Here is a 17,175-nt window from a genome sequence, read left to right as displayed (position 1 = left end):
TTTACTTGGAATTGTTGTTCTAAAAATATTATAGAAATAATTAGATGAGTCAGGTAAAATATACAGATTGATCAGTCCAGATATAACATACTTTCACAAAAAGGAAGATGGTGTCACCTCAAAGCACGCCACACATATAACAAGTTTGGATGAATTTGTTATTATATCTCATCAACTCATCTTTGTAAAATATGTCCTTCACACATAGGTACAGAGAAGTAAAATATATATTCTACCATTTCAGTAACAATTTAGGAATATTTTCTTAAGACTAGAGTACCGCTTTCATTATCATTTATACCTTATTCTAATTTACAACCTTCAATTGCCAAGCACATCTAAAACTTTTATTGTTCACTCAGCCAGAACCAAACCATCAAGACTGTAGTATCAATCTACTGTGATGCTGCTGAAATGTATTACACCGCTTGACTTGTATGATGACTTGTATATAGACTCATTTCTACTTCAAATCTTAAATCACTGGATTTAAATTCATCTTCCCTTTGATAAGAAAACATAAATTCTTATTGAAATTATGAGCTTGCTAACTAATCTCTTAGCAAATAACCAATATTTTAGCTCTCAGTCTAAACCAGGCGCTTCAGCAGGTAACAACGCTAGCATCTACTTGAACTTCAAATGTTTATTATCTACTGAATTTTGCACAGCCAGGTTACTCACTAAACTTCCCTACTAAGGGTAAAGACACAGCCAGGAAAGTAATGAATTAAGGAACCAAGAGAGAAGTAAATGAAAAAAATGTGGAAGCTTCCTTAAAAGAGACAGTAAAATTATAAAAATGAATTTAAGAATAAAAACTAACGGCTTAAGGTCTTTCTATTTTACTCAATTCAGCATTGTAAGGGAAATCACGAAGATAGAGAAATGGTTACATGATACCTTTGGATACCACAACTTTGCTGGAATGATTATCTTTCTATAGCAAAGGTGTCATCCTCTTGTTTATAGAAGATAATGAAGTCACCCCCATAACCAAACACAAAGCACTGCAGGTATGAAACACATATATTTTTGGGTAAGTGAAGGACTGAATGAGTGAATAAACAAACAATGAACAAAAACAGAATCTGCCACAGAGGAGCTATCTGTAAAGGTAATACAAACATTTTTTTCTGCATTCAGCTGTGTAGCCATCTTTTTCTCCTGGTTCTTTCTTTTCCCATCTTCTCTGTTGGTTGTATCTTTCCTGTTCCCTACATAGCAGCCAGGTTTTCGATTTCTCTATTTTAATAATTTCTCAGACTTTTAAAAACTGACATTTCAAAAGTACCCTATGCAAAATTTTTATGGTTTTGCCCATTTACCATATAAAAGAAACTATATAGTTAAAATGAGATTACTCACCATAGAAAAGCCCCTTTTCTTTTCCCAGAGGTAGCTCTCAAAACTGGGCAGACAAAACTGACTAATCTTGCATCTAGTTGTGACTTCATCCTTCTTTTTATGAAAGAACTAATGTTCTTCTCTCTTCAGTCTTACTTACAAGAACACGGGAAAGAAAAGAAGAGAGAGAAAGATAGGGTAGGACTTACTTAGATTCAGAAAACAGGAGCAGTGAGAAGTAATGAAGACCATAAGAGCTACATTTGGGAATAGAAACAAGGAGCTCTCCGTGAGAAAAATACACAGCATGTTCTTTTCCCTCCGTATTATGATATCTCTCTTCAAATGTCTTCTTGTAGGTAGACAGTAAATGTATTAGCAAAATAATTTTTAAAAAAGTGCTTTTGAAAACAGCATGCTCAAATGGGAACGCATTATCTTCAGAATTTTAGATTACAACTTAAGCCAATCACAAAAAATGGTAGTTATATTATGCATCAGTATAGAAATGAGAAAATAAAGTGACTTAAAAAAGAAAAAGGAAAAACAAAAAACAAAGCAGAAGCAAATATACTTCCAGAAACTCATGAGAGAAAAACAAAAAAAAAATTCAAGATGCTCAAGGTATAATGAGCTAAAGCTCACTGAGTTTCTGATATTAGAATCTACTTCTGTAAAATGGCTGGCACCCCAGGGACACACACAAAACCTATCCCTACTGCGGCCACCAGTGGGCTCAACTGACTTTACGTCACCAGAAGCAGCTGTGAGGACGGGCATGGACCTCTGCACATGGACATGGGGCCCAAATGAACTTCGCAAGTGTCCAGTTACTTTTCCAGCTAAACCCAAAACAAAAACACCCCCGCACAAAGTGACCTCGGTAAGGCTGGTGAAAAGATTATCACCTGTCACTCACTACTACAGAATAAACAAGTCCCAGTATTAGTATTATAAAAACCAGTAAACAGTTGTATGTTTTTAGATGATTCCTATTTTATATGCCTACAGAGAAACCAAATCTACTGCGGATTAACAGATCAATAAACAGAATAACCTGATCTTTGCCAAAGGCAGTTCACAGTAACAAGGAAGAGTCTAAGAAGATAATTGCAGTTAATTGAAAATAAAAACAACTGTTCCTGTAGAGAGCTTTTTAATGAACAAAAATTCAAAGGAAAATAATTTTTCACCTTATTAACAGCTCTGAGATTTGGATGTACTGCATACCAGCTCTATGTCCCACCAGGACGGTTCACAAGACGACATTATACAAAGAGAAGAGAAAACCCTAACAGTAAATATTAAGTGTCCTGATAAAAGAGGGAAGCCTATCCTGAACTAGAAAGAAACAAAATACAAGAGATTACAAAATTTAGAAGCTTGTTCATTCTATGAGAAAAGCTCGGGAGGAGACTACTCAGAAAAAACAACAACAAAAAAAACCCAGCCCTGAATGAGCTGAAAGAGGCTCAAAAGGAAGTTTACAAAGGCCAGAAGAGGACAGAAAAATGAAGATAAAGGCTTTTTCTGGTATGAGATCTACCTTAAGCTACAGGCATTCTTCAGAGAAAAACTTCGAGAAACAAGAAATAACTGATCACACAAATAAGCTTGTTATTTAGCTTGTCAAAGCAGTTTGGGAATACTCCCAATTAATCAGTAAAAGAAAAGCCAAGTTATATTAAGCAGACTCCTGAACAGTACCTAGCAGTTCTAAATTATAAAGCAGTCCCTTTTTAATGATATATAATATTCTCTACACAACTGGCAACAAAATTAAGTGTCTTGAACTCAATAGGACAAGCATCTCAAATTATAAGCAATAATAATAATTTTTTAACTCAAATGGAGCAAGACTGAGACAAAAGAGTTAGCCTTTGTTCTGATAAAGCAGCCAAGAGAAGCTTCATGGCTAATGGATGCTGAGGAATATTAGCCCTAAAAACAAGCATAGGAAGTGATAGGAAAATCAGCAATATCTATTATTTATTAATTATATGGTCAACTACTTTCCTCAGGATATGAACCAATCTTCCTCCCCTAAGGAAAATAAATACTTTCCTCCAAATGAGAAATCAGGCTAACAAACAGCTCATGGCCCACCTGGAAGACAGACTACTTTCGAAGACGACAGAATCAAAGTCCAGTCCCAGGGGATCAGTATAGATCCCAGCACTAATTCTCAAGATACCTACACTGGTCTAAACACTAAAATTTATTTCATTAAATCTTAAAACCACAACCAGTGAAGACTCACCATCCTCTAATACATCAGTTTCACAGCAGATTCTAAATCCACATGGCTAGCACTTAACTCACACCTAAGTTTTCTGAGGCGTGTACTCAAAAATCTTACTATGAAAAATTTATCCTCTCTTTAAACAATTTTATCCTTCTTTAAAAGTGACCATATCTAAGTTTCTTTAAAAATAACTTATTTAGCATTTCTAAAGCAAGTTATTGAAAAAATAATTTACTAACACTTCATAGAGCTCTGTATATAAGGTCAAATGGCTGACATGTTTTTACAAAGCAGTAGTACTTCTGAATATACTTTCTTGACTCACACAGCACACTAGCCATAAGTTTGCTTCTGAGACAGTGGTCACCTTCATAGAAAGAATAATTAGCAAAAATAGCCAGATTAATTTTAATAAGTCTGTAGATAAGTTCAAAGTGGATGTATTTTTCTGGAAAGCTTGTGTCAAGAGATGGTTCCATTTACAATAAAACCAAAATGGGACAACCATTAAAAAAAAACTCCTTGCTTTCCATATTCGTAAGGTCAAATTGAATAACATTTGCTGATTTAAAAAAATACATTGTCCTACCATATATAACTAGTGTGGGTCTCATCATGAGCAAAGGTGTAGCTGTCTTTAGCATCAGCCCCTTGGAAAAAGGGGGATACAAAAGATTATTGTTGCATTAAAGGAAAAAGATAAAGACTTAAGCTGACGAAAGAGTGCCAAAATGAGAGAGCCAACAAACACAAATAAGGAAGTCACCCTCAAATCAGAACAGGATATCATAACTGAATTCTAGTTGTCTACTTAACAAATCAAATTTCAGAAGTGTTTTTGATGTCTACTTATCGCAAAGAATCCAAGAATGCAGCTTCCCTTAAAAGAACCAGCTTTTTTAAAAAGCAACTAAATTTTACCATATTCTAAAAGGTCTTGATTAGCTTTCAAAAATGTAAAAAAAAATTATGGTCTCTCTTATTTCATTTAAAAAAGGTTAAATTAGGAAATAAGGAGAAAATAGAATAGAAAAGCAGAAGATCAGAAGGGAAGAAGTGTCTGACTCAATCTCTCTACTGACCTCTCGAGAGAAATCAGACTGAAGAGAAGAGAGCACCTTTAATATCTTCACCGGCTGAGGGGTCACAGCAGAAGCAGGACTAGTCAGTTTTTATCGACTTGGGGGGTATGAGAAAACACCCAGTTGTGCTGAGGGAATAAGCAAGAGGAAAGAGATCACATTTCAATAGCAAATGCCATTTAATTAATACATACACACAGTACCTCTCTAGCCCTTTTGTGCACTAGGTGTGGATGGATATAACATCATTCCTGTGTGTGAATGCACAAGAAAAATATTAAGGCCAAAGTGGTGAATTACATACCAGGCAAAGAATGGATGAAGGCCCAGACATCATCCACTGTCCATATAGATGGCTCTGTTTGTGCAACTGGTAGCAAGTCATTGTTCTCAGGCATCTTCCTAATTCTCACATCCCGAAGCTCACGTTCTCTTTCCCGCTCACTTTGCCTGCGCAGACGTGTTGTCATAGCAGATGGCACAGGATCTTCATGAGAAGCCAAGTCTTCTTCTGCAGATGGATAAGTAATTGGAAGCTGGAAAACGTAGTACAAGTAAAATACAGCATTGCACTTTCCTTGCATTTCTGAAAAGGGTATTGTACATTGAAGCAAGGTTTCTACAGACCTGCCTAAGGAGATGTTCTCTTGCTGCCCCATCAGGGCCACTTGGACGACGGCCACGATGACCAAGACTTTGATTATCAGGCTTACGATTCCAACGACTAAGTGCAAATTTTTTAGAACAGCTAACATTGTACCTAAGAAATTCAAGTAAGAAAAAACATTAAATGATCCATGAGACGTTACATTTACTATTTAATTATGACTTCAAAGTGCAACTGTGAATGAGTCTCATACACTTAAGAACTATAATACCTCAGAAAGTAAACCGTAATATTTACTGGATTTACTTACGCTAAGAGTCAAAAAACGGTCTCTGTATCTATCATAATATAGCTCTCAATATAATATTGGCCACCTATTACAAGGTATTGATATTTTCTCCTAAAACTAGCATGACAGTGGGAAACTTTCTGCAAAATACATAGGATAACTGATTTTTTATAGCAGCAAAATTATTCAAGGTTCCAGCAGATAAAGAAGTTACGAATTAACTATTTAGATGTTCAAACTGATACTTTCCCCAAGTAATCATTTCTGAAGAGAGATTACTAAAAAGAGCTTAATATAGTAGAGAGGGGGAAATCTCAAACGGCTAGTAAAAGATTTCTCAAATGCTACTAAAATCAAAAAGTGAAAACGTAAAGTTGAGACTTCAAAGTTACACAAGGAATTCATAGCTCTCCTTATCCGGGAAATTCACAAGTACATATTTCTTTAAAATTGGCTGAAAGATTATTTCTATTTTATAAAAATAAACTCTCTAATATTTTCGAAGATACACCTTTATCAGGCATGATGACAACTTAAAAGAGTCCACTGCCATTTAGTGGATTCCCAAGCCCTAGAACAGGGGCCAGCAAACTTTTTCTATAAAGGGCCAGATAGTAAATATTTCAGTCTTTGTGGGCCACACAAGTCTCTGTCACAACACTCAACTCTGTATTTGTAACGTGAAAGCTGCCATAGACAATAATGAATGAGCATGGCTGGATCCCAATAAAACTTCATTTAGTAACACTAAAATGGGAATTTCACATAATTTTCATGTGTCACGAAATATTATTCTTCTTTGGTTTTTTTTTCAACCACCTAAAAATGTGAAAACTATCCTTAGCTCTGGGGCCATACAAAAATAGGTTATAGGAAGGACTCAGCCTGGTCAATTTGCCAACCCCTTCCTTAGAAAGAAGAGTAAAAGGAAAGAATCTAAGAAACAAAATTTCTGAGAAGCTACAGAAAGGCTAAGAAAAACATGTGCAGTTCCTTTTTTACACACATAAAACTGCCAATGTGATTTCTTATTTTCAAAACTCTTTTGCTCTAAGATGATTTTTCAGGAAAATGACAAGAATAAATCCCAATAAACTTTGCTATTGACAACTGTTCTAGACCAATATCCAGATTCTAAAATAAATTTTTCTCATCTATGTTTTATGAAAATATCAGGAGGTAGAAGTAAGGGGTACTATGAGAATGAATAGGCTATTTTTCCCCTAGAAATACAAAAAAGAAAAAAGTGTCGTGAAGGCCACTTCATTTTACCCTAAAACAATTCAACAAGCTCCTGCTGTGCTCACTATGCTCATTTGTGGACCCAGCTCTGTAGGTTTCTGACTTCCATTCATATCAATTGACAAAACTTCTTTCCCCATTACTACAGGGAGGAGAGACTACACTTGCTGTTTAGTCCCTAAGTATGTAGATCGCCAAGACAGGCAGCTAGACAGACGTGCAAACAGCAGCAGTTCTTCCTGACTAATTTATCCTCTCTTCCAAGCTCTCCCATCTGCATTTCCCTATGTTAGGACCCCCAACCCTCTAAAGAGATTTCACCCAACGGTATAATAACGTGACAACTTAGCAATCATCTCTGGGAGAAGACTGATGATAGTGTAAAATGTCCTGAAATATTTCAAAATAGTCAAGAAGTTTAAAATATTATGAAAGGCAATGCTTTTCCCTCAGAATTTTTAATCACTTAGAATCAGAAAGCCACTCTTCTTTCCTGTGGTATATGCAAACTGGAAAACTCACAAGTTAAAACAGGAGTTACATAATTTGATCAAGACTATCAATGACATAAAAGAATATTTGTGTAAGAGATCGACAATTGAGAAGCCAAGGAACTCACTTTTGAAGAAAAATACTTTATTACTTATTTAACTTATTTTACTAAATATATTTTAGTGGCACCATACTAAATAATATGTTCAAGCAAGAAATTTCCTAAATGCACACAATTAAGACCTTACATTCTTTGAGAGAATAATCAGTTTTTGGAACAGAGAACAAATTTCAAAATAATCAACCTGTCCATATACTTCACCTTAGTAGTAAATACCTATATTTGGATTTATTATCAGAATCAGAGGTGTTTTTTGGGGGGGTTTTTTTTTAGTGAGGAAGATTGGTCCTAGGCTAACATCTGTTGCTAATCCTCCTCTTTTAGCTTGAGGAAGATTGTCACTGAGCTAACATCCATGCCAATCTTCCTCTATTTTATGTGGGATGCCATCACAGTGTGGTCTTATGAGCCGGGCTAGGTCCGCGCCTGGGATCCGAAACCGCAAACCCCAGGCTGGCAAAGCACAGCGCTCGAACTTAACCACTATGCCACCAGGCCGGCCCCTTTTTTCTTTTTTAATGTAAACTAAACTTAAAACAAGATCAATGAAGATACTAAACATTTCTTTTGTCATTAATACTATTTACCTATAATATTGCTATTGAAAATACATATTTAGAAAAGACAGATGTTTTGCTATCTGATAATGTAACAGTATGGAGAACTTATGCTGCAGCTGTCCTACTTAGAAACTTAAATAAGATATGGCTAAAACAAATGAAAACATTTTAAAACAAAACAACGTAAATTCAGGTATGTCAATATTGATAAAACAATCTTGTGATTAAAGAAATATTGTTTTGATACCTCCAGGACTAGCAGTCTATTCACAGGAGGGATTCTCCTGACTACGCTTACCACAGCAGAGTGCTACTTCAACATGAGATCACACTGTAAGACTCATGTCAGTGTTATGAATGTGGAATTTTCACAGAGCAATATTTAATAACTAAATAGCAAAGGAGCTCCAGATAATGCCTATTTGATATTATTCCTCTACTTTATAATATCTAGTTTTGACTACTAGTAAACTCCACAAGTTTTCTGGTTTTGTTACAGTGGTTGTTGGTTTGTGCTTTATGAAATTCAAGAGAAAAGAAATACCTTTTGGCACATGACATAGTGCAGAATCGTTTTGACCGCAGAAACTCATTAGCATATCCCATCTTCCCACAGAATTCACACTTGAGCAACTCACTGTCCATTTCTTCTAAAGTCTCTAAAAAAGAAGGAAAGAAAGGAAAAAACTTCCAAAACTTTGTGGCAAATTTTCTTTCATCCTCTACTTTGTGTGGCTGCTGCTAATTCAGACCCTCCAGCAAACGTAAAGGCGTGGTCTTTTAACTTTCCAGTCCACGGCCACTGTGGCAGGCAAAAGCCTCTAACAGCAATGCCCCCACTGGCCCCTCCTGCTCCTGCATAAAAACTGTATAGAGTTTTCTCTATATAAATAAACAAGACACTGTTAAAGGTTCATTTTGCTAAGAATCTAGCATGTCTAAAATGTGCAAATAACTTTCTTAAGCACTGTAAAAGAAATGAAGATGAGTACAACAAAGTCACTGCCTTTCAGGAGAAACACTTTCAAAAAGCACCATGTGGGATAGGAATTCTGGTACGTTGTGCTGTGGAGATACATAGCAGAGAACACGTAACTCTAACTGGAGAGAATGAGGACGCCTTCAAAAACAATGTCAAATTTTGAGATGTCTGATTTAATAAAATAATTAACACTTAAAGATCTGCAGTGCACAACAGAATATATAAAGATGTATATATCTAATTATAAAATAGTCTCTTTTAGTTATATTGTATTAAAACAAAAATAATTTAATCTTAAAAATCACCAACAATTTCGTAATTTCTAACGTCTACCCCTCTTTGTCAGGGTGCTCTCTATTAGCCCTTCTTCCACCTCTAAATCCCTATTACATCCTTCCTCCACCTCTACATCCATGACATGCTTCAAGCCATACCACAGGACCCAAAGAAACTTCCTACCTAAATCCTCAGGTATTCAGCAGGGGTCACCTATAAGCACGCAACTTAATCTTGATGATCCACAGTTTTCCCATCTGTAAAACAGGGTTTATAATACCTTTCCCAAAAAAATCACAGTGAAGATTAAATGAGTGCCCAGCAAGGAGTAGGCATAAAAAGTGACAGTTGTATTTCCTACTTTCCATATAGGAACTAAGAGTACCAAGACCTGTAATAAATGCTAAGAAATACTTCAGGGGCCGGCCCCATGGCCAAGTGGTGAAAGTTCTGCACGCTCCACTTCGGCGGCCTGGGTTCACAGGTTTGGATCCGGGATGTGACCGACTCCACTCATCAGCCATGCTGTGGAGGCATCCCATGTACAAAGTAGAGGAAGACAGGCACAGATGTTAGCTCAGGGCTAATCTTCCTCAAGTGAAAAAAAAAGAGGAGGGGCCTGGTGGCACAACAGTTAAGTGTGCTCGTTCCGCTTTGGCGACCCGGGGTTCACCGGTTTAGATCCTGGGTGCATACCTATGAACCGCTTATCAAGCTATGCTGTGGCAGGCATCCCACATCTAAAATAGAGGAAGACGGGCATGTATGTTAGCTCAGGGTGCACCTTCCTCACAAAACAAAAAAAACAAGAAAAGAAATACTCCAATGAAAACTGTTAAGTTCTTAAATCTACCATATTTTGCCATTTTCTTGCATCATCATAATTCCTATGCCAAGTCATACAAAATATGTAAAAAAAAGCACTCCACTAACTAAAGCTTTTAACTGTGAGCTCCATATATGCTTTTCTATGCTATTCATTTAACCAAGACTTGTTAAGCTGAAGAAAGGGACTCTGAAATGTAGACATGGATGATAAGTTCTCACTAAGTTCAAGCACTCACATCATCCTAGGGTAACGAGAGAGCAAATGGCAAAGTGTTAAATCAACTGAGGGCTACTAAAAAACATACTGTGAAATAATATTTGAAGATCCAAGGGACATCCAAATACACTGTCATGACTGATCAAATCATGAAGTAGCAAGTGATCATTTTCAGAACTTACCAAGACTACCTCCATAAGCAAAAGTCATCAATTTGGTAGCAATGAGGAAGAAATAGTCTCAAAACAAGTAAAATAAAAATTGCTCCTTCTAATGACCTAAAGGAGGCTTTCTCACAGCTGTGGCCCAACAACACATTCCTGGGACCTGATGTCACAACTTCCAGGAGTACTGATTTTACTTGGTCATGCTTGTAACCTGACCTGACCTTGAAAAGCCTGTACCAGAGACAGAACCTCTCACTCAAGCACCACTGCCACCAATCTGGACCCAAAGAATCCATTCTTCAAGTTGTTCCATTTCCAGTATACCAAAAGCTTTATTTCAAAAGTTTTTATTAATCAACATAACAATATGCAACACTTGAAAACAGGTTAGAATACCTTATGAAGGAGAAGGAAATGTTTTGCTGGTGAGAGAGGGGAGATCACAACCAGGTAGGGTCTAAGGGTTAACAACTAACAAAAATAGAATAGCAGTTTTACTTCCCATAAAGAAGAGACGAACATGATCAGATTTTAAAAATCTCTGTTTTAGAATGTTTGGTCAGAATTTTCACAAATTTGTTACCAAGGCTACTTTTTCACATTTGTGAATAAAAAATTACAGAGCCAAATGAATTAAAAAAGTGCTGCTTTAGCTAGTAAAGATGGGATTCTATGGCAGAGACAGCTGGTAATTCTCCAATATCTATTCTTCGCTGTTCTCCCACAGTAACAAAATTCTAGTTTTTAGCTAGGAATATGGCCACTGAGAATAAAAACTATAGTTTCTGCCCTAGGTGTGGCCAATTTCTGACCAGTAACATGTGAATGGAAATGCTTGCAAATTTCAGGTGGTGACTTTTCCCCCATCTCATTGATTAGAATGTGATCATGAAGAATAGCTATTTTGGAAATGAGAGCAACATTCTTCCTACCTTATGGTAGAACCATAAGACACTGGGAGCTTAGGGGCCCAACACCATGGAGCTCCGGACTGCTACCTTTGGGCTATGTCAGAGAAAATTAAACTTCTACCCTACTTAATCCAATATTATTCTAGATCTCTAATGCAGTGGCCAAACATATATCCTAACTAATAGAGGTTCTGAATTTTTTAAATTTTCCTGAAGACTTGAGATCACTTGAGGATGGGCAGCAAAGAGAGAGGGAATGAGACAGAAACCATGATTGGTGTGATGACTGACCAGGGAAGACAGAAGATATTTTGGTAAATCACAATCCATCAGTTGGAGATTCTGGATACAGAACCAGTCCAAACAGAAACATAGTTTAGAGCCAGACCTGATTGCCTAGTGGTTAAAGTTTGGCACACTCCACTTTGGCAGCCCAGGTTTGGTTCTCGGGTGTAGAACCACACCACTCACTTGCCAGTAGCCATGCTGTGGTGATTGCTCACAGAGAAGAACTAGAAGGACTTACAACTAGAATATACAACTAGGTACTGGGGCTTGGGAAAGGAAAAGAAAAAAGGAGGATGATTGACAACGGATGTTAGCTCAGGGTGAAGCTTTCCCAGCAAAAAACAAAAAAGAATCATAGTTTATCTTTTAAAAAGAGAATAATCTTTACATTAAGTTTTTTTATACTGAATTAAAAACCATATATACTACTAAAACCAAAGCCACTAAATAAGTGACCTCACCACTTCACCCTATAGTACTTACCATAAACACAGAGACAGAAACATTCTATAAAATTACCTTTGGAAATTAAACTATGAAGTATTTAAAATTTTGGCACATTTTTATGTAAATATATCTCCACTATGAAATAGATCAGTCATCTATTTGTATTGAATATATTTAACATTGTGTAAATTTAAAGTGTACAACATATTAATTTGATACATTTACATATTATGGTTGCTGTTTTAGCTGTATTTAGCACCTCTATTACACTGCGTAATTATCCTTTCTTTTTAGCAGTTGGGATCATTTTTAGTCTCTTAGCAAGTTTGATGATTGTAGTTACAATATTATTGTCTACATTCATTATACTGTACATTAGATCTCTATGGCTTATTTACTACACATTGCATGGATTAATCATCTTGAAATCTTCCTTTTGCTTACTCTGGTATTTTCTTCTGTTAAACTACCCTTTGCCTTGTCTTCCATCAATCCTTCCCTTCCTCTTCCCACCATGACTACAAGTATCAATTATGTGCCAAACCTCTACATTCATCCTACAGATGACCAGCAGTTTTCAAAAACTCTTGTTCATGTCACCTGCCTAAAAATCTTCAGTAACTATCCTCTTGACAAGATAACTCCTAACTCCTTAATCGAACATCCAAGGTACTCTAGAATCTGACTCTGCCAGTCTTACTTCCCACTACTTCTCTAACCCACTGCCTACTTCACCACCCCCTCCTGAAGTTAGATAGCACTTGGCACACCCTTCATGCATTTACTCATGGTGTTCTAACCTGAAAGTTTCTTCCTGTTATCTTAAATCTATTCTTTATCATCCAAGTTCCATGTCAAATCCCATTTCTAGAGAAAATTCACCAAACTGGCAATAATCTCAACCAGTTTTAAAGTCCCAAGTTCTTACTGTTTATATAATTCATTTAAAAGTTACCATATGTTTCTCCTTTGTTATCTTTCTATTATGGAGACTTGCTAGCTCCTACCAGATCAGAAGCTCTGATGAGGTCCTAGTACAGCCTAGCATGTGCTGTATGTCTATTGTTTTATAAAACATGAGTACCAAGGGATATGCCATGAAGCTTTCTAAGCAGTTTTCCATTTTTCTTTAATGTGTGCACAAAAGAGGGCACATTATATACACTGTCCAGCAGAGAACTTTCACTTATACACTTCTTGTAGATATATGCAAGAAACAAAAATCCCTGCACATTCATCTTTACTACTCTTCATCTTAAATGAAACATTTTCTCAGATAAAACAGTATGCATAACTAAAAGCAAATATTCAGGAATGAAATTAAATTCGTAACAACAAAAGGCAAAATGTAGATATTATTTGAATCCTGATTTGAACAAAATAACTATAAAAGGACATTTATACAATTATATAATTGGGGAAATCTCAATATGAATCAGGTACTAGAAGACATCAAAGAATTATTATTGTTTTGTGTGATATAGTATTATAGTTATATAAGGCAATGTACATTTTTTAGAGATGCACAATGAACTATGTCTCAGTGAAACAAAATGAGGACTATGATTTTTTTTTTAAACAGAAGTAAGAAAAGAAGGGAAAGAGAAAAAGCAACAGAGAAAGAGAAAGAGAAAGAGAGAAGCGAGGGAATGGAAGGAGGAAAACAAAACGGATGGACAAGCTAGTGTGGCAAAATAACGTTTGAAATTGTTGAGTCTGGGTGAGTGGGGATTCATTATATAATCCTATCTAATTATATGTATGTTTGAAATTTTTCATAGTTAACATTCTTTTAAATAAAAAACATCAAATTGAACTTAATGTAAGTTAACAGTAAAAACCTAATTTTATACTATCATACTCTTTGCTGTTCAAATAAAAAGTAAAACAGTGATGAATACATTGCAACAGTTTATAAATTACCAACAAAGACAGAGATGCCTTTCTTTTAAGAATTAAGAAAACTGTGGGCTAAGACAATATCTATTTTGCTTACTATCATGCTATTTTGCTTAATTTAGCAAAGTACAGGCACACAGGACATGCTTAATAAGTATTTGCAAAATGAAATCAATTTTAGATGAAATATACTAATATATTGAGGATAATTACTCAGAGACAAATGTTAATTAATTCACTACTATAGAGCCCTGACTATACTAAATGCTATTCGATTAAACTGAACCGTATCAATTGCAGGGCCATGATGAGAATCAATAAATGATAAAATATTTCATTTTTGCATTGGTGTTTGTTTTCCCGCAGTCATTTTGTATATCACTTTGACTTTTATGGAACATTCACTATTAGAACAAAGTGTATACAAAAGGATTCCTTGACATTAAGGAGATTTAGCATTATTTTTCTCTTTGAACAAATTTAATCACCTCTTGATGAAAAAGTACATCCTTAATACAATTGTAATATCCACCTGATATCACACATCAGAATATGGAAGTCTAAAACCAAATAACTCATAGGCTCTAAACTTTAAAGCAAACTCAATAAAACAGTCACTTACTTAAAGTCTGCTTAGAAAAACAAAGCCAGAGAATTGGTTTTTTGATGCTAAAATTCTGTATTACTTTCGTATATAATGGAACTTTTCCCACCCACACTCCTTCAAAAGTCAAACTGACATAATACCAATTAACAACAGTCTTGCTATTTTAATTATTTGGCCATTAAGAGTCTGGTTAGCTTTCCCATTTTAGTGAAATAAAGTATTATGTGAGAATAAAAGTGAATACTTCAAGTGAAAATCTGTGCAGAATAAAAATCCATGTTATGTTTCAAGTAGTAAAAGTCAAAGTTAACTCAAAGGGTATCAAGTAACATCCACGAACCTTCAGCAATCATGTCTTCCATCTCCGTGTCAGACGAATTATCTGCATGTTTTGTATTATTCTGTAGCTCTGGCTGAACACACACAGAATTTATCACCTGAGTATCCAGGAGAGGCCTTTTTTTCACAGGCTGTTCTATTAGCAAAGATGAACGACTCACCTTAAAAGAGAGAGAATAAAATGAAGTAATCTTTGAAAAGACTTTCAGAAATAACTTGGTTAAAAAAACCTTTTGAAATGAATGCTATCTGTGATAATCTACTTGTTCAACTGATCAGATCCATTCATTAAATGCTTTATTCCCTAAGATAAGGTTAGACAATCTGGACAATAACTTTCTATGCCAGGGAATCAGCAGTACAGATACTTCAAAGTCTCTGTCAAACGGAACCTAGTGTCCCAGTTTAGGCAAGCAGTTAAAAAAAAAGTCTTAAGAAATCAGTAATAAATTTTGATTAGCCAGCATCCTTAATTTATTTTTTTTCTGCCACAACTTGTAAGATTTTTCCTGTACAAAGGTTTTTATTTGTAGGGTTACTTCCTCAGGATGGATCATTATTGTATGTACTTTAAAGACAAGGGAACTACTGTTCAAAGTGTTTAGGTGATTTCTTCACAAAAGCAGAATCAGGACTAGAACTCAAGCCTCCTAACTCTAGTTCACAACTTAAACCATTATAATCACAAAAAGAAGTGGAAAAATCCTCAAACATTAACATTAATATCAACAACAACAAAAAATTAGGGGCTGGCCCACTGGCACAGTGGTTAAGTTCATACACTCTGCTTTAGCAGCCCAGGGTTTGGATCCCAGGCACAGACCTATGCACCACTCATCAAGCCACGCTGAGGTGGCATCCCCCGTACAAAGCAGAGGAAGACCGGCACAGGTGTTAGCTCAGGGACAATCTTCCTCAGCAAAAAGAGGAAGACTGGCAATGGATGTTAGCTCAGGGACAATCTTCCCTACCAAAATAATGATGATAATAATAATAATGCTACGTGAATAATTTAAAAAATACAAATTTACTTGCTACTTACAGGAAATGGCTCCAATCCCTCCTGAATCACAAAGCCTTCAATAACATGGGTCAAAATCTGTGGTTTAACGATAGCCTGTGGAGGTTTGTTTTCTATACTGGGAATGCTACTGGGCATAGACGTACTATTGCTCCTTGTGGTAGCAGCTGGAAGTAAGAGTGGAGGCGGAGGAACAGAAACATGTGAAGGGTCTGATGGAGATTTAATGACTGAAGCACTGACTGATGCCACAGCAGGTAATTCCACTTGCTCTGAAAAGAAAAAAGTCATTTTTTTTATCTTTAGCATTCTGCCCAGGCAAATATGAAATAAAATTCAAGAATAAAGATTAATAACAATAACAGTTAATATCTGGCATTTTAAAAAACCATTCTAAGAACTTTATATTTATTGTCTGATTTAATCTGCACAATAACCTTATGAGATAGAAACCACTCTACCCCTACTTTATAGAAGAAGGGAATAGCTTGCTCAAGGTTATCATTCCAACCTTGGTTAAAAAGAACTGTCCCATAAAACATGAAAATGTTTTAGAACGTCAATTTAAGAATAACTACTAAAATAACTGCTTTTTAAAAAAATTTTAAGCTACACAGATGTTAAATTCCTTATGTTCCTTTTATATATTCTAAACAGCATGGGAGAAACAAGTACTTTGAAAGTATGCTTAAATAACAAGGATCCTGAAATCCACAGACTAAGCAAAGATTCTGATGAATTACACAGGGCATCACCTTTACTTCAAGCAGTAAGGCTAATCCAACTCCATGCACACATGTTCTTTGGTGTTTTCTTTACAACTCTCCAGTGGCACTGTATATGTCAATTTGGGGGAACAACTGTAGTACCAGGCAAAGGAAAAATGTTGGGCTGGATCTCTGTGATCCCTTCCCTTCAAACTCTGAAGACCACAATAAGTAGACCAAACAGCCTGTGATGGAGACTTTGCTCACCCATTTGATAGCACCGAAAAACCTTTACTGCATGTACTAAAGTGGAAAGATGGAACCAGTTGATAGCTAGGAATATCACTGACTACAGATATTTGAGAAAAATAACAAAAAAAGAGCATGTGTATAAAGATACTACTACTACTTACTGAACACTTATATGCCAGCTGCTGTGTAAATGCCTTACATGTTGTAACTCTTTTTTTTCTCTTTTTGCTGAGGAAGGTTGTCTCTGAG

The 17,175-nt window shown here is 35.8% G+C and overlaps 1 protein-coding gene across 19 annotated transcripts in view; it reads right to left on the bottom strand.

Annotated features, from left to right (window-relative positions):
- The window catches only part of PHC3 (polyhomeotic homolog 3), a 74,813-nt gene that overhangs the window by 7,726 nt on the left and 49,912 nt on the right, over nt 1-17,175 (bottom strand). For 13 of the 19 annotated variants that reach the window (XM_014846491.3, XM_014846495.3, XM_014846500.3 and 10 more), the window contains 5 exons: nt 15,989-16,239; nt 14,948-15,107; nt 8,530-8,644; nt 5,302-5,434; nt 4,979-5,210 (listed from right to left, as the gene is read on the bottom strand). In XM_014846491.3, the coding sequence (XP_014701977.1) occupies nt 4,979-5,210; nt 5,302-5,434; nt 8,530-8,644; nt 14,948-15,107; nt 15,989-16,239 (891 nt within the window). Of the gene's footprint in view, nt 1-1,368; nt 1,499-4,674; nt 4,803-4,978; nt 5,211-5,301; nt 5,435-8,529; nt 8,645-14,947; nt 15,108-15,988; nt 16,240-17,175 lie in introns of all 19 variants that reach the window. The other 6 variants (XR_006528079.2, XR_011503282.1, XR_011503283.1 and 3 more) reach the window with 4 other exon arrangements.

Source organism: Equus asinus, chromosome 5 (genome assembly GCF_041296235.1).
Source record: "Equus asinus isolate D_3611 breed Donkey chromosome 5, EquAss-T2T_v2, whole genome shotgun sequence".
Classification (NCBI taxonomy): domain Eukaryota; kingdom Metazoa; phylum Chordata; class Mammalia; order Perissodactyla; family Equidae; genus Equus; species Equus asinus.
The sequence above is the reverse complement of the archived record's forward strand: the minus strand, read 5'-3'. Positions and strand labels throughout refer to the sequence as shown.